The sequence below is a fragment of the Emydura macquarii genome, unplaced genomic scaffold, assembly GCF_026122565.2.
Source record: "Emydura macquarii macquarii isolate MOO-44397 ecotype Brisbane River unplaced genomic scaffold, CSIRO-AGI_Emac_v2 contig_1146, whole genome shotgun sequence".
Taxonomy (NCBI): domain Eukaryota; kingdom Metazoa; phylum Chordata; order Testudines; family Chelidae; genus Emydura; species Emydura macquarii.
Window position 1 is genome coordinate 17,749,402 of NW_027131283.1, and position 18,804 is coordinate 17,768,205.

Here is an 18,804-nt window from a genome sequence, read left to right on the forward strand (position 1 = left end):
TCAGGCAGGAAGGCAGCCTAGATGACCTGTTGAGGTTCTTTCCAGCCCTACACTGCTGATTCTGTGATTATCTATGGTTTGCAATAGGTTTACAGAAGCAAAAAGAAGAGGAATCCAAATGGGCTATATCAGAAAGACCTGGATAACTCTAGTGCACGTAGCAAACATTGTTCATGTTTCATCAGGTGGCCACCTCCCTCCTCCCTGCTCATGGAAATGTTTTGTGAGAGTTTTATTGACTGTTACTCTTATTTTCAAAGGTCTGTTGGAAACACAGCCATTGCAGGAGACAGATGAAGAAACAATCACTGATGTTGATTTCACTGACATGATTTCTGAAGAAGAGAAAGAAGAGTTAAAGATTGAGCTAGGCAAGGTAATGCTTTTTGATCCTCTGGATATTAATATGTCTACCTTCTGAATTTGGAAGTTGTTGATAGCAGGATGAAGTGCAGATGTCACAAATACATTGTATTTCCTTGATTTAATTATTCTAATCTAGAATAGTGCAAGGTGATTCATTCTGTCAGATTATTTTTGGAAGGCTAATCATCCATTACCTGTTGACTGCAGTGGTAAAATTAGTGGTTGTGTTGTTATTTTAACAAACAAAAGCCACGTGTCACTAGTTTTAAATTTGCAACATTCATAATGAATGAAAGACCCCCTGAAAGAATTATAGATCCATGTTCTTTCAAGGCCATGGGTTTGTGGCATGACACTTTGTAACAGGGTCAACTGCCTTCCGAGAGCCCTCTCAAGGCTTGGAGCCAGAGAGCCAATTCCCTGTCTCAATTTCCCACCTTCTGGGCTCCTCAGTACACAGCTCCTCTCACACAAGTCAAATAACATGAGTTATTCTTGCTATTCATGAGTCCAATAACAACCACTCTTCTTAAGGTATGTTGAACTAACACAAAGTTCCAAAACAAACATCAAAGGTCTTCCACCCAGCCTAAAACTGGGCCCAACTCCTTCTCTCTGAGATGTTGGCTCTTCCTCTGTTCTCTAAGCCACTGGAGAAGACAGAAGGCCTGGCCTGCCTTCTTTGCCACTCCCCAAATGGAAGACAAACTTTCAGTGGGGTCTTTCTACCCAGCCAAAACTCCCTCCCTCAGGAACCACTGCAAGAGAGTGTCTCTTCATGCAGCTCCACTCTGCAGTGCCCCGCTTTGGACATTCAGAGACTTCTGTTTTTCTGCTCCTCAGAGGCCTGGTTTAGTCATAGTATGCCTGTTAAGTGACTTGATTCATTCTTTCCACCTGGGGTGGCAAATCAGCTGTGTCACAGGTGGGCTGAGACCTGTAACCTAGAAGGGCCACCCACCCTGTGACACACTTAATGAAAAGAACTGGTTACGTGATACTTGGAGAAAGGGAGACGGATGGTGATTGTCATGACAACACAACCTCTTACAGTACTATGAAGAGAATTTACAAAAAAATAAATCCCCAAATGGCTGAAATGGCTGAAAATAAATCCCCCAAATGGGGGAGCCTGAAATAGATTAAATTATATGGCATTATTGATTTAGTTTGGTGAGGCTAGGAAGAGGGTCAACATCAGGCTCAGCCTTAGCACTTAGCCTTAATATATCTGCTGTAGGACACAGCAGAAATAGATGAGGTTCAGGAACAGCCAATTAAAAGCATGGGAAAACCTCCATATGGAGCAAGATTGAAAGATTGTTTACTTTAGAGAGGAGACAAATGAAAGGGATTGTGAGAGAAGTATTCACAATAATGAAGGGTAAAGAGAAGGTAGATTGGTAACTTCTAATCACTCTCTCATAATACAATAAGAAAGGGATATTCTGTGAAACTGAAAGATGGGGAATTCAAAATCAGAAAAAGTTTCTATTTTAAGGGTTTTAATAAGACAAAAGTTTTAGAAGGGACATAAACCTTCACACTTCAGCGCAAGAGTGGGCATTAACAATTGTCAGGTCATAGACAGGTTCTTCTGTAATTGCGCCATCCTCTGGAGCATCTGGTACTGGCAACTTCTGGAGGCTGATATGGGACTAGATCTAATTCAGAGGACAATTCTTGGTAGAGATAGTCTATCTCCACTATAAAGTAAAAATATTTAAATTGCAGTTAATACCCAGTAGAGTGTTTCTTATGACTAAGCCCAATGGTCCGTCTAGCCCAATATCTTGTCTTCCGACAGTAGGCAGTGCTAGATGCTTCACAGGGAATGAACAGAACAGGACAACTATCAAGTGATCCATCCCCTGTCATCCAGTCCCAGCTTCTGGCAGTTGAAGGTTTAGAGACGCTCAGAACATGGGGTTCCGTTCCTAACCAGCTTGACTAATAGCCATTGATTGCCCTATCCTCCATGACGTTATCTAATTTTTGAAGTCAGCCACTTGGACTTCTATTGGATTCATTCTGTATGCTGGCTCATGATTTCCTGGAGGAGTAAAAGCCAGTTGATTGATTGATTTGTGTCTGCCCAGTTGGACTTTTCAGGATATGGCAAGAATGTTAGCTGTGTGTTGCTTCTATAATGAACTTGTACACCTGTAAATAATAGGAAGGAAGCTTAAGTATAGCTATTAATTATATTTATATATCTGGCTCAGGACATGCAGATGGGGTAGGAGTTATTTCATGTTTAAAGAAAATGTGTCCCCGCTAGCACCTTGTAGCTCTCTGGTACGTTGATTTGCATGCTTTTCTGGTAGAGCAGACGTAGAGAGAGAGAATGGGGGGGGGGGGGGAAAGAGGGGTGAGTTCCCTAAAAGATTCCTCCTCCAAAGCATCCTTCACTCTCACTGATGTCAGTCGCAGTTGGGGGCACATAGCACCACACAGGATAAGACCCTTACTTTGAATATACAAAGGCAAATTGAAAGTTGTTCTGCAGTCACTAGAATTACGGTATCTAGGTCAGCTGGGCTCATAAGACTGTTTTAAATTGCTCACGGCATTCTAGTGGCATGTAATTATGTTCAAAGGGAAAATGCTTGAGCATTGCATTTAGAAAAAGGCTGGAGAATTTGGGGAGATTCTGCATCTATAAATAAATGAAGATCAAGTTTCCTGGAAAAGATTTTTCTAAGGCGCAAAGAGCTTTTAGGCTCCCAACTCACATTGAAACTAACTTCAGGGGAAGTTGGATGCAGCTGCCTTTTGTGCCTATGCCATTGCAAATCTCCCCTCCCTGCTTTAGCTTCAGGATCCTGTGGAGCTTTCCTTCACCTCACCCCCAGCCCCCTCCACTCCACCAGTGATACAAATCTTGACACACACACCCAACGGTACACTTCTTTCACACTTGTCTCTGTGCATTGTACCGCATTCTCCATGTACATGAGGTGTTCTCTCTGGGTATGTCTACACACTGATGGCGGCAAAGTCGCCGCCATCAGATCGACCTATCTGGATCGACTGAGCAGTCAGTGAAGACACGCTCAGTTGATCCAGAAAACTACCTGTCGGCGCAGTGCAGTGAAGATGCCATGCAGAAGGGAAGCACAGCAGTCGACGGGAGTTGCGCAAAGTAGATTGCATAATTCTCATTGACTGCCACCGAATCTCCTGGTAAGTGTAGACCAGGGCTTAGTGTCAGTTGATAAGGACAGCTAGCCTCTCCTTCGTATCCTTCCTCAGGGCCCACTTCTTTCTTGATGCCTACAAGGAATCCATTAATAGTTAAAATGAGTGGCTGTCAGGTATACCTGATGTGTATTTATTTAAACAAACAAAATAAGATAGTGTGTGAGTATGTATATAATAGATTATATAAAAATATACATGTTTTCTCTTCCTCCCCTACTTGCCTTGTATGTTGCTGGTCTTGGGGATGGACGACCAAAAGCTAACACTACTTCATGTGCTTTGCGTGTATATTGTAGTCTACTCCTGTTTCTTGTCTTTTTTAGATTGTAAGGTTTTGGGCATGGACTGTCTTTCTTTTGCATTTGTACATTTGGCTAGCACAGTGGGGCCCTGGTCCTAGCTGAGGTCTTCAGGCATTTCTACAATGCATTTAAAAATGACTGTATATTCCTGTAACAATCTGAAACTAAAAATGTATCACAGGTCCACTTCACATTACAAAATTATGGCAGACTTGCCCCAAAATATTCCATGGCACCAGGAGTTTCTATCAGAACATGGTTCTTGAAGCAAGTTCAGTTCTGTACTTTCTGTCAGTCTGAGTTTCAGAAAAAATGTGGACACTTAGGGCCACTTCTGTAAATACATATGCCCATGAGTAATCTTACTTGCATGAGCACGCCTTCTGAAGTCAGTAGGGAAAACAAATAGATTATTCATAATTTTGGTGGTCATCAGCTTCCCCTGTTGGTTGTGTGGGTCTCCCATGTAATAACAGGAGAGAGAAAAACATAAGATAAATGTGATTCTATAACCCACAAAAATTATCAGGGAGACGCTCTCTCTTTCTCTTTTTCTGTGGTCATGACCTAGCATAGCACTTCTGAACATGCTTAACCTTAGGAAAACAATGGGGTAAAATATGCAAAAACTGCTCAGTCACTTATGAGCCTAAACTCCGTTTTCAAAAGGCATTTAATAGTGGGATTTTCAAAAACACCGAACTCTCATTGAAATGAATGGAAGTTAAGTGTCTTACATACTTTAAGTGCTTTTGAAAATCCCACTGCAAATCCTTAAGGCTTTCTGCTAGCTACTTACAAGTTCCTAGTCATGGTGATATCTGAGCAACTTGGGGAGGTTTTAGAACTGAAACTATCTTTTTTTAAACTGATGAGATTTCAAGTTTATGGTTTCCTTTTAATAATGGATGGTTTAAAAAACACATTCCTCCTTTAATAGCGTGCATAACGTTGTCCATGTTTCAGCAGTGTGTGAAGGGTTAGTGCTTACATAGAGGCTTGAAGATTTAGTGATCTAACTGAACAGATGGAAAGTAATTTTAATCATAAAAGTCTTTGTCTGCACAGACAGGTATGTACTTATCAATTTGGTGCTAGTTCATATGGCAAGCATTAATGTCTAAGTACCTGTAAGTAATATAAAATACTGGTTTTGGCTTAATCTTAAACTGTTTAATTGTGTTAGTGGGGCAAACTGACACACTTCAAGTTTTGGTTTTGGGTGGAGAGTAATTGAAGGGAATTCTAACTTTCACCATTCGATTAATATATACATAATCTAATTAGTTTTGAATCAGGATTGTTTAATTTCTACTTTCTGGAAGCACTCAGTTACCCCTTCACAGAATCTGTTTTCTTCCCTAGTAGTGCTGATTGTTGACAATGTTTCATTTTTCAAGTTTCTGCAATGGCGAGAAGAAGGAATTCTTAAATTAGTTGTTTATGATCCACTGCTCGCTAAACCCATTGGAAAAATGTAAAGTAACTCTGGATTATGCTGCATACAACACCTTGTTGCATTCAATGGGTGAAATCATGGCCTGTTGAAGTCAGCAGGAGTTTTTGCATTGACTTCAATAGGCCAAGATTTCGCCCCATGTGCCTAGAATTGCTGAGCCTCTTTAATTTAGGCCCCAGGTAATGGCAAATCAGAAACTGATAGTCTGGGGATTAAACAATAAGACTTTTAAAAGCATTATTTTTGTATAAAATGAAGTCTGAACATTTTTGTTTGAAAAGATACGTCTGCCAGAGTAAGAACAGTAGCACCATGAATCCCTTTTGACTGAACATATTCTTTAGAATTAATTCATGCACAAATTGGTTAGTTCAAGGTCAGTTTGTGGTTTGATTTCCCTCCCTCCCCCCTTTTCTAAAATGTTGTTAAAGATTAGATGGCAGATTAGATGGCCAGTTTCTGCTTGCTATGTATCTGTGCAAGGAATCCCACTGATTTTTCCCCCTACAAGTAAGATTTAATCTGTAGTTATCAAGTCTAAAAAGCTTTTCAGAAATAGAAAACCAAAAGCATGAGCTTTGATTCTCTGTTCCTCTGCTCTAGCTTTTATGCTTGGAATGCCCATGGGTACGTAAAGCCAATGGGCATCTGAGAATAGCCAGAGTAGAGATTGTTCTTCAGCCACACCTGGCATGCCCATACACCAGGGGATATGAAGGAGATGGTATAGATCTGCTCCACCAGCTTTATATGAAGGAGGAATTCCTCTTTTGCTAGGAATATTCCTTGTGATCTCTTCCTCTTCACTCTCTATTCAGCCTGTGTAGCTGCTGGAGTGACATAAAGGGACTGCACTAGATCAGAGAACCTGGGCTGGAGCTCTAAGTGTTTCTGGGCTCTATAGCTGGTACCTTAAATATAGTGATGTTTTTTCTCTAGAAATTACTCATTCCCCTGTCCGTTGGGATGGGTTGGTATATTACCGACCAGATTGTTATAGCCCTGACGAGGACATATCTGGGGGGGTGGGACTGACATGCCATAAAGCTCTTTGCCCCAGCCTGGGCAAAGGCCAGTTCCAATAGCAGTCCCTGTATCTACACTATAAGAGTCTCTGTTGTATTTACATTGAGACTGGCCAGCCTTGGTAACATCTAGTGCTTTAAAAAAGATCTATTTTCATTATTTCAAACCATGTAAAACAGCAAGAGAGATTAAAAGTCACAGAAAAAGCATAACGTTATTTGAAAAACCATTATTATTTAAAACCTATTGAGAGGCCCACTATGCGTATTTTATATGCTCCAAGACAGGAGGGCAGAGACGCTTTTTAGGTGGAAGCTGTAAATAGGAAACGCAAAGCTCTGCATTCAAAGGAAGGTGTCTGTGTTGCATGGTCTTCTCCTGTGCCTTCCCATTCCCATTTTTTTATGCAAATCAAGTGCTTATGTCATTTAAAGACTTCCGATGCCCCCAAACAGTTCTTGTTGCACATTTGCTTCCCAATAGTGAGAAGTCTCCTCCTTACTTGGTGCATGTATGGAGTGAGTAGGGTGAAGTCATACATTTAAGGAGACATGCATTTTGAGCAACATTATAATAATGGATGTGGTGGTCTGGACAGCTTACCAGGGACCAACAAAATTGCTTTAACCCCTTTTCCCCCAAGTATACCTCATTGTCAAATACAGATTTACATGAGTCTCGATACAGCTTTTAACTCTAAGCATGTGGTACTTATTTTCTTTCCATGACTAGTTAACTTTTTTTATTCTATTCAGCTAGAGGATGAAATTTCAACTTTACGGCAAGTGTTAGCAGCCAAAGAGAAGCACCTGGTGGAAATAAAACAAAAGCTGGGTATCAACCTGATGAATGAGCTGAAACAGAACTTTAGCAAAAGCTGGCACGACATGCAGACTACTTCTGCGTAAGTACAAAACCCATACAAATTCATTCTTCTACATTGCATAGCACATTGTCTACTTCATTTTTTGGGCTCTCGTACAGTGCTATCTGCTGAAAAATGTGGCCAAACTTGAGCAATCTGCAAGAGCTGGCATGGCAGGTTCCTCAAAGCACTGAAGTGGTTCGAAAGAATCCTGTAGCAGCAACGACAACAAAAATCCCACAGTACCCCACCAAATGTTGCCCTTATCACACAAATCCCAGACTGGGGGGGGAGAACATTTTTGATCTGATGGCACTGTTTGTTTTCCTACTTTAGTATTTTTTTCTTCATACCAAAACAGTAGTAGCAACAAGAAACATACTTCTGTTTGAATTAAAAAATACTACCAGTGCTCAAAGAAGCGCTATTTGTATGACTCCATGTGGGAATTTTCTACCAGTTTTCATCGTTTACATCAATAACTGGGAAAGTAGGAAATAGTCATAGTTATAGGAGAAGCAGTGCTGTGTCTAGTGGTTAGACCTGACTTCATGATTTTTGAGTTTATTCAGAGCTTTGCCATTGGCTTGCAGTTTGAGCTTTGTGGAGTCATTTAATGTGTCTCAGCCTTTGTTTACCAGTGCATAATATGAATATCAAAGATACTTACCTAGTTTCCAAGAATGTGGAGAGACTCAGTTTAGGTGAGATCCATGAATTAAAGGTGCTGTAGAAATGCAGGATATTGGTATACCACTTGCAGTGTATAAATGATGGTATTTGAAATTCAAGTGTTAGCAAACCAGCTCAGTAAAAGTCTAACTGAAAATTTTCTTAAGAAAACAAACCAATAATACTGTAGAACCCTGATGGCCTAGCTCAGTTGTTGTCTGCCAAGAGGGTGCCTTTGAAAATACATTGCTTGCTTTTAGGGTGTGGAGTTGGCTTTTTATTTATGCTGCTGAGTAAAACTAGCATAGGCCTTTTGTCTAGCATGGGGAAAAGAGTTAATGATGCAGGTAAGGAAACAGTGATAAGATCTACCCTGAGTCTGCCATAAAATGTGGAGACAAAGGACAGGTACAGCTCTCTGAGTTTCTGACTGAATAACTTTTCTGTCTCCAAGGTAAAAGGGAAGAAATTGAGTTTCAGCAAGACAGGTGATAGACAAAACAAGCTCTAAAACCCCAGGAAGGCCTACAGTCGTTATTGTGCAGGTCTGAGCTCCATAGTTAAAGCTGAGTTTCGCGCTTAAAGCAGGGGATTCAGAGTCTTTGTTATTTCTGAACACACTGCATCCTTCCTAAAATTACAGCACTTGAGTACTGAACGAATAGTAATAAAAAGCAAAATCTAGTGTAGTTGTAGTGCAGGTGAAAAGTCTTCTCTCAAAGCTATTTTGTGATAGAAAACATTCGTTTTACAAAAAAAAATTCTTGTATGTGGGCTTTTTGAATATATAAACACACACACCACAAAACAAACATGGAAAATGTAGTTGAGCCAGGGATCCTGCCCTATAGAAAAGAATGGGGACTTGAGGCACTAAAACTTCAATGAGGCAGCCTGGCAGAATTTTTAAATCAAATTCTTCAGTTTTTTGCTGAACATTTTGGGCCAAAAATGTTCAGTTTGTGGTTCTTTTGTCCAAAAAATTAAAAATTTTCATGAGGAGAACCCCCTCTCCCCCACTTGTGGAACATCTGTACTTATTTGCATAGAAGGGGCCCATAAGCAGAGTGATTTGCATGAGATCTGATCGTTAGGACAGTCACTACCATTAAAACTTAAACAATTACCACTTGGGCACCTCCCCCAAAAGCATCCTAATCTGCAAAATGCTGCACAACTCTGACTTCTGTTGGTTTAAGTGGGAATTCACATAGAAGGATCACTCCACAAAAATATCTGATCATAGACAGTAATAACTGCAAGTTGAATAAACATTCAAATAACATTATTAATTCAGTATGGTAACATAGAGTCAGTGCCTTACCCGCTTATATGTACCTTCATTCTTATTAAATCAGGAGCCAATTAAAGATCAAAGGCCAAAATATTTGGATGCCAAAATGTAGGCTCCTAAATCCATATTTAGATATCTTAATTAAAATGGCCTGATTTTCAAAGCCACGGTTAATGAGACTTGCAGATGCTCAGCATTTCCAAAAATAAGGCTCCTTTTTTAATGTGGGAGATTTTCAAAAGCACAAAGGACAAGTAGGCAACCAAGCCATCATTGATTTTTGGGAAGAGCCTAAATGAGCTCCCAGAAATTGGAGGACCCAAAAATCAGTGATAAATTGGGTGCCTCGCTGCCATTTGTACCTTTGAAAATTCTGCCTGGTGCCTAAATGTAGATATAGGCTCTAACTTTAGGCATCTAGATTTGAAAACATTTCAGAGGTCCACCAACCCTGTTGAAATGTTGCAGATGATGCCAGAAATGTCACCTTCAGGGAATTCTATCCAGCAGAAAATATCTATAGCTTTTTTTTCCCATGCTGTGGAAGATCATAAGTATGGGCTCCATGGGCCAACATTTCCCATAGATTCAAGCCTCCTACCTAAAATACCTTCCTGCACAAAGCCTATTTATTTGGGACACTAGCAAACACAGAGCCAGATTCTGTCCCCCAGGTACACACAAGCGACTCCTCTAATTCCAGAGGGATACTATATTTGCAACAATAGCTCTGGCATTTTGCAGCAAAGTAGCTTTCAAAAGGAAAACCTGGAAGGCTGTTCAAGGCTGAAATATGTGAACACAGAATACCTTCTCATAGACTAAGGTCAGAAGGGACCATCATCATCATCTGTTTGATCTAACTTATTTGCTGAGTCCATTTCTGAGCACCCCACTTCAGGAAAGATGTTAATAAATTGGAGCAAGTCCAAAGGAGAGCAACAAAAATGACTAAAGTCTAGAGAACATGACTTATGAGGAAAGATTGAAAAAATTGGGTTTGTTTAGTTTGTAGAGGAGAAGACTGAGGGGGGACATAGTCCTTTGAGTATGTAAAAGGTTGTTCTAAAGAGGAGGGTGATAAATTGTTCTCCTTATCCACTGACGACAAGACAAGAAGTAATGGACTTAAATTTCAGCAATATTATAGATTAGACATTTGGAAAAACTTCCTAACTGTAAACACTGGTTAAGCATTGTAATAAATTACCTAAGGAGGTTGTGAAATCTGTCACTGGAGTTCTTTAAGAACCTGTTAGACTGGGATGGTCTGTCAGGGATAGTCTAGATAATACTTAGTCCTGCCTCAGTGCAGGGGACTGGACTTGATGGACTATCCAGGTCCCTTCCAGTCCTACATTTCTATGGTTTCTATCATAAACAGATTATTTCAAGCCTGTTCGTAATCAACGTTCTTGTTCTTTCTTTGCCTCTGCTATTCTACAATGGGCTGATTTTTAGTATAACCTACTCGTGTGGGGGGGGGGCAGGAGTTGAAAAGGCTTTATTTTCACAGGCCTTCTTGCCTGTATAAAACATACCAATACTTCCTAAAGAATGGTAATCAACTCTGTTCCTTTCACATTTGTGGTGGTGAGGAGGCATTCAGATAGAATAATCGTTTTCCTCAGCTCAGGTTTGCAGTGAATAGAGAGTACCAGGCATTTAGTTAGCTTAGAGCAGCATGTGCGATTTATTTTATTTTTTTTTAGTATAAATAATTGCACTTTTTAATGAGATGCTAGAAGCGGGAAATGTTGGTGGGTTTTAAAGGCAAAATTAATTTTGGATTAAGGCATTTTTTTATTTACAATGTATAATTGTAAATCAGGTGCACTGATATATTTTTTTTAATTATAATTTATTTTCCTGATTAACATTTTGCTACCATGGGAGGGGGCTTATGTAGCCTGAATTCTTGCTGGGTTATAGGTATTTGCTTTGCATTTGATTAGCTGCACTTCTGCTGCTTGCTTGTTTGAAATGAGTTTTGTAGTTCCCAGTATAGGATACTAAGTGATAGGAAAAAACGCACACTCTGATCATTCCCATGCTGTAACACAAGTCATGCAATGAAATAGCCCTAATGAGTTCAGTGCTTTTTCGTTCTGTTTCTTTCATTACATTTAATATGATAAAAACGACAGATGTCAGGTTAATTTATCCTGCTATGTCTATGAATACCAATCTCTCACATGAAGCATTGGAAATATATCTCAAAAAGACTCCAAGGATGTCTGGTCCACATGTTATCCTCACTATGGTCATCCAGTCAGAGGTAACTTTGCCTGCAGTTTTGCCCATCAGTGCCCTTCTGGGACTTTCTGGAAGCAGCACTCTGGAGTCATCTTAGGTAGCAACAGCATCAAGACTAGTAGATTACAAGGGGGTAATCATTATACCCAAACTTTTCCTGTTGATTTTCTGGCAGCAGCTTCTTTCATGTCATAGCGTGGTCTGATGACTCCAAGACATACCCCAGTTTCACTTTGTCTTATGATCCCTCCAGTTGTCAGAGGATCTCCTTCTACCTAAACCTTTCCTGTCAAATCAGCACTTCTTAAATGGACAGCAAGTCAACCCATAGGTCATTTAGCAAAACATGTATGGAAATTATATAGACAGAGACTATTGGTGATTTATTGCATTTAAGAAACTGAAATAAAAAGCAATAATCCTATTTTAAAACCAAGTCAGTGATTATAAACTAAATTTATTGAATAATGAATTATTCTAAATGAGTCACCATAGAATCCCAGCTTCATATTTTTGACACACACTGCCCCCGTAAGCACTAAAAGACAACTCATAGTACATTTTTATCTCATTGCAGGCACAAAACACTACAGAGAATGAAAAAGACCGCTAGAGAAGGATTTTGAAAGACAGGTTTTTCTGGAGGTGACTGAAAGATACACACCCATGCTCCTGCAGCTGTCTCATAACCTTTCTTTGTGTTTTATTGCTTTTGAAGTGGGGAAATGGGCTTTTGTTTTCCTGTTGAAATTTTCAACATTTTGGCAGAAATTGAAAAACCAAAATACTTTGTCTGAAAACTGAAACATTTAGATTTATTAATGCAGCAGTGGTGCCTCATGGGTGTTGCATTTCAGGTACCTCATGCTTCCACTCTCCTCTATAAGCAAGGCTCCCTGATTGGACTTGATCTCCCATAATGCACCATACTCTGCCCTTATGGCAAGGGGAGTTTGATTGTACCATGGGTGTCCCTGGCCATGTTGCATCATGGGAGATGTAGTCTGACTGGGAAACACAGCCCATAGAGAAGACATGAGGAAACGGAACTTCAACTCCCGCGAGGCACTGTGGTGGGCTATTGAAATAAAAATATTTCAGTTTTCAGGCATCTGGGTTTTTTGATGAAAAATTGAAATTTTCATAGAAAGCAGACATTTTTAATGAAACTTTTTTCGTTACAAACCCAACTTTCTGTCAAAATGATTTCAATTGAAATTTTTCCACCAGCCCCACTTTTGAAACAGAAACACTGAGCAACTTTCACCATTCCTTCTGTTCCTATACTTCCCCCTTAATTGCACCAAAACAATTATAGATGCATAGCTATGAACTTCAATAACTTTTCTGGAAAGTGTGACTCTTAACATGGATAGGGTTTCTTAAAGTTGAATACTGAGCCAGGATGGAGAAGTATATTTACTAGCAAATATAATACTGCTATATAGCATTTCCATATGCGCATCTATCTGCCATTCCACTAAATCAGACCACACAAGGGAAACACAACAATTTCTCAGGGTGTTTCACCATTCAGAATGAACCTACACAGAGGAGGAGTTTTCAGTACAGCTGAAAATGGAAGGCGCAAAGGGAACTGCTATGATCTGCAATGACTGTCAGTACCTAGGGGCTATTATAGTAGCCCCTTGGAGTTGGCACTTCCAAGATTCAGAAAAACCAGCCGCTGGCCACCTCTGCCCCCCAAACCACCAACACGAAAAGGGTGTTAGGGGAAGGGGAGTTGAAATTGTTCCTCAACCCAGATCCAGGGCACAGGACTGTACCTACAGCTACTCAACCCACTTGTATAATGGGTTAGAGAGACTGGATCTGTGTCAATATGAGCTCTGTGGCCTGCCATCATGCCAACCTCTGCATCAGCCTTTAAGGCTGGCATTGAGATCTCGGACAGCATAGTCAAAGAAACCTGCCTACCATCCCCTCCCAGGAGCCCCTGCCTTCCCTACCCTTCTCCTTCTCTTATCCTCCCTGCTGGTCAGCCTCTCCCCCACTCCATCCCATGTCCTGGCCAGTTCCAAGGCACACTGACGTGGTTTTGGCAGCTGGCAGGTGAGGACTCAGCACTCGTGCTGCTTGGGACCTGGGTACCGGTTGGGCCATGGTGTGCTCCCAGACATCACATGTGCGGCCAGTAGTTAAGATCACCCACGTGTGTGGCTGTGTGTGCACAGCAAAAAAACTTGGCATGTTGCATCTTTTGACTGGCAACTGGCCAGGACAGTAGAAAAACTGGCCAGATGGCAACCCTACAACCCTTTTATGAGGGCTACTTCAGAGGCCACTTCAGAGATGGCTATCTCAACACAACCAGAGGATATCTCTACTCGGGAGTGATCCTTTGAGAGATCCACCAGGTTTAGGGCTGCTACGCGGTGGTGGACCAGTGTAAATCTGCCACCGTGCCACCCAGAATTGGTCCCCTGGGGTTTGCCTTCCAAGAATTCCTGTAATTCTTCTCTCAGCAGGGACAGGGTTTTACTCTTCTTGAGAAAGTGGAAAGAGTTGGAGGGATCACTCTTCCCTCCCCAACCCAGGATTACCCAAGATCAACTCACAACCCAGCAGATCTATCCCAATCAAGGAACTTTTTCAGCACCTTTAGAACCACCTTGACCAACATGGCTCCAATAGGAGACCTGGTGCCAGGGCCTCACACAAATGCTAGCTGTCCTTTGAAACCTTCTCGGAGGTGTCAAATAGCGCAAAGGGTGACTTAACTGTCTTTCTGAAAAAACGAGAGTCCTGTAGCACTTTAAAGACTAACAAATTTAATTTCTGCAGGCATAAGCTTTCGTGGGCTACAACCCACTTCGTCAGATGTCTTTCTGAAGTAATTTACTGTGCCATTTACTGTGAGTTGAAGAGGGATTGGAGAATCCAAGAGAGACCTCTGGGCCCTATCCTTACCTGCAGGGGATACCTCCCCAGAACTCTAGTGAGGATCAGTGTGCACAGCTTCTCTGCTGACAGGGCTCTTGAGGACAATACTCAATTATCCTGTGAGCTGTGGGAGAGCCAGATCTTGCTGCTTGTGTGGGAACCTGTATTTTGTTGTACAGATTGCCACCAGTTAATGTGAAAATAGAAGGACACGGAGCTCTGCGTGTGTTTGTTCGATTTCAAATCTACAATACATGGAGCTTATTACTTACATACTTATTGTACATTTAATGTCATACTAATAACATGTTCTAGAGGATCAGAATTGTCTCTCAAAGTCGGGCCATGATTTGTAGTCCCGCTGTGAAATTTTGAGTGCTGTATTTTGCATTCCCACACAGGACTAATGACAAGCAGTAGTAATAATTAGAATGGAAATGTGAGTGTTTTTGCTAGCTACAGTGTGTCGTTGCTTTTGGAACTGTTCTTCTTTAAATTTGCAAGTAAATGTAGTGCTTTTAAAATGGAATAACACGACTGGTTCCACCCACCATAGAGCCAGCTGTAAAGCCTAATGAAGTCCTGGGAGTACTCCTATTGAGTTCAGTGGGCTCTGGATCAGGCCATCATACTGAGAGATGCTGTTCATACCTTTCTGTAGGCCACTTTCTGCCATCCTTATTCAGAATACAACAGTGCCTTATTTAAGAAGTAGTCATGTTGAAATCAGCAGGGATTACTCATGGAACAAGGCACTATTCAGCATGAGTGAGGTTATCTGGCCCTACATTTCTATTCCTCTGCAGCGTCACCTCTGTCATGATTTTCCTTCCCTCTTCTATTCTAGTCACTCTTGAGTAGTATCTGGCAGTTGTGCCAAATAGTGTGGTGAAGCCCAATGGGGGTAGGAATGAGATCACCAAACGCATTTGAAGTTGTTCCTTCCGGTGAAAATCCACTGCATGAACCAACTCACTGTGACCCCTTGTAAAACAGTGTTTACAGGATGGAGTATAGATGATGGATCTGATTCTGCTTTGTTATGCCTATCCAAGTGTGCAGAGTTGCACAGGTCTGACAGCAGATCATGTCCACTTGTGACTTTTGTTCAAAGAAATCTTAATCACAGCCCTCGACTTTCAAGAATTTGTACATTGCCCACATTCTCTTTCCAGCATCTTTCCCCACAAGTCTGACTAGATATAAGTTGTTGTGCCTTATGGCCAACTGCATCTTCAAATTGTTTCCCAAAACTTTTTTCCCAGTTTTAAATACTACAGGACAATGGACAGTACTGCATATAACAGTCAGTATTAATGTCTCATGCACCTTTCTTGGTCCTGTGGATTCTCCCCCCCAACCCTCCCCTCTGCTCTGAGCGGAGATCCAGAAAGACGTAATAGATGAAACCCTGGCCAGTGAAATCAGTGCTAAAACTCTTTAACTTCGATGGGGCCAGGATTTCGCTCGGTGACTCCAGTGCAGCCATGCTGCGATGGAGCCAAAGGAGAGGATCCAAGAGGCAGTGCAGAATGCTGTATGAAGAGTGCTAGCCTTTGGTTGATCTCCCAGGATCTGCAGGTTTTGTGGGCAGATCCCCCTGCCTGTTTTACAGGGGGCAAGAGAGAGGAAACTGCACCAAGAGGACATCATAGCGTATGTTTGTACAGCTAGCTTTAATCTAGCTTGCTCAGAATTGTGAAGCTATGGCAATGTACACGTCAGCACAGGCAAGGCCAGCCAAGTAATTACCCAGGGTTCTGGGCAGGCTTGTCCAGCCCATGCTGAAGCATGCATTCACTGCTCGGAGAAGTGTGCCTCCGCTTCAGTCCTACTCAGTGGTTGCTGTATACACATACCATAAATCTCCAGACCCTCTGGCCTTCTCTTTAGATTTCTCCGATTGGGTGAAGACAAACTGGGGCATAATTCTTTTGAATGATTTGAGGTGTATTCTCCTTTCAGAGTGCCCATGTAATTTCCATTCATCTTACATATTTGGTGAGAGGAAAAATCATTAAAAACAAAAATTCTGCCAGGTATAAACTGGGGGGGGGAATTGGGATTTGTTTTTTCCCCAAATTGCAGCCGAAGGACTATATTCTGATCTGGTGTAAATGGATACATTCCGTTGATGCTCTGGATTTGACCCTCAGTTGAGTGTTGAGCCAAATTATAAATCCCTGAAAAATAAACGTTTATCCTAAAAATGCTGATATAGCTTTAACTAGTGAAAGCCAGTGAATGCTGATAAGTGTTTCACTTTTCTTTAGATACAGATTTTTTTTTTTTAATCAATTCCAGGTGTCATTTTAGTGAGGTGACCAACCAATAGTGCTATATTAGGCAAAATAATTACATTTTGACTTCACTGCCACTGTAAATGCTATAATAAGTTCTAGGTAGAAAGATGAGAGAAAGCCGCAGCTGCTGTCACTCAGTTGCAAAGTCAGAATTAAGTTCAGGTCACCGATAAACCTTTGTGTTTATCTGCATGGATGAGATGGCAAGATACAAGCTCAGTCACTCTGACATTCTTAAGAACATGTTCTTAACTGTGGATTATTTGACTAGGGTGTTCGTGCAACATATATCATTTACATGCATTTTAAAGCTCAAATGAAATAAGTGTTATTTAATTAATACTCTAGTTAGCCCTTAGCTTTTACGTAAAATCCCCAGCAAAATATCCATAAAGCCAAGAGTTTCTCAGAAATGTAGCTGCTTTACATTCATTCCAGAGCATTTCATTCTTAAACTGACTAATGCTTTAAAAAGAAAAAGAAGCAAGCTCTGTAAGGTACAGCAAGGACAAGTGCGGAGTCCTGCACTTAGGACGGAAGAATCCCATGCACTGCTACAGATTGGGGGCTAGGCAGCAGTTCTGCAGAAATGGACCTGGGGGTTACAGTGGAGAAGAAGCCTGATATGAGTCAATAGTGTGCCCCATTGCCAAGAAGATTAACGGCATATTGGACTGCATTAATAGGAGCATTGCCAGCAGTTCAAGCAAAGTGATTATTCAGCACCGGTGAGGCCACATTTGGACTTTTGTGTCCAGTTTTAGGCCCCTCCACTACAGAAAGGATGTGGACATATTGGAGGGAGTCCAGCGGAGGGCAACGAAAGTGCTTAGTGGGCTGGAGCACATGACTTTTGAGGAAAGGCTGAGGGAACTGGGCTTGTTTAGTCTGCAGAAGAGAAGAGGGAAGGGGGATTTGATAGAGCCTTTAACTACCTGAAAGGAGGTTCCAGGGAGGATGGAACTAGGCTGTTCTCAGTAGTAGTATATGACAGAACTAGGAGCAACGGTCTCAAGTTGCAGTGCGGGAGATCTAGGTTGGATATTACAAAAAACTATTTCACTGGGAGAGTGGTGAAGCACTGGAATGGGTTACCTAGGGAAGTGGAATCTCCATCCTTAAAGATTTTTAAGGCCCGGTTTGATAAAGCCTTGGCTGGAATGATTTAGTTGGGGTTGGTACTGCTTTGAGCAGGGGGTTAGACTTAGATGACTTCATGGGGTCCCTTCCAACCCTAATCTTCTATGATTCTACATGGCTTGTGCCACCAGGCTCTGCTCTTGTGTGATTCTTGTTGTTGTTTGAGTTTTCTTACATCTCATGAAAGCTTGATCACTATGGAGAGCTCCTAACAGATTAATTTTTGCCAGAGAAACCCAAACCAGAACAACATTGAATGTCATTGGCAAGGTGAAGGTACATTAATTAACAGTATATGTTGTCGTGTGCTTTACTGGAGCTGATTTTAAAATATTTATACACTATTATTTATAGTTTCATAGAGTTTAATGCCAGAAGGGACCATTAGTCATCTAATCTGTATATCACAGGCTGTTGATTTCACCATTATTGAGCACAATAAATGGGGTCAGACTAAGCATTTCAGTCCTCAGGAGACCGAACTGTTGTGTGCCACAGGCAGAGAACAGGGGAGACCAAGGTGTCACCAGTGCCTGAGGCAACTGCAATGGCAGGGAGTTGATTTGGCAAGATGTACCCAGATGATCTCAGCAGGAAATCCATACTCCATGCTGCAGAGGAAGGTGCACCCCCATCCCCAAAATCCCAGCAAATCTGACTTGGGGAGAAATTCCTTCCTGACCCCAAACCTGACCAGTTGGACCTTGAGCATGTGAGCGAGACTCACCAGCCAGTTACCTAAGAAAGGGGATTCTTTGTACCATCTCCGAGCACTGGTCCATCCCATGCAGTGTCATTTCCAAGTGTGGCCAATCCCTGGTGTTCAGAGGAAAGCAAAGAAAACCCATACCAGAATACATCTGGTCAACTGTGTATCGGGGTGAGGGAAATGCCTTCCTGACTTATGCAGGCCACTGGCTGAAGCTCTTAAGCATCATAATCATTGTCTTTAATGCAGAGCTGAAAGTGTTTATGAACCTGTTGAAGGCAATGCAGAGCTTTCTGTTCTCCCC

At 41.5% G+C, this 18,804-nt stretch overlaps 1 protein-coding gene across 4 annotated transcripts in view; it reads left to right on the plus strand.

Annotated features, from left to right (window-relative positions):
• TPD52L1 (TPD52 like 1) overlaps positions 1–18,804 on the plus strand; it is a 77,472-nt gene that overhangs the window by 22,480 nt on the left and 36,188 nt on the right. For all 4 annotated transcript variants that reach the window (XR_010919449.1, XR_010919448.1, XM_067546705.1 and 1 more), the window contains exons 2-3: positions 261–376; positions 7,113–7,261. Coding sequence is in view for 2 of the 4 variants with exons in the window: in XM_067546705.1 (XP_067402806.1) it covers positions 261–376; positions 7,113–7,261 (265 nt within the window). In the remaining 2 variants the exon portion in view is untranslated. The remainder of the gene's footprint in view (positions 1–260; positions 377–7,112; positions 7,262–18,804) is intronic.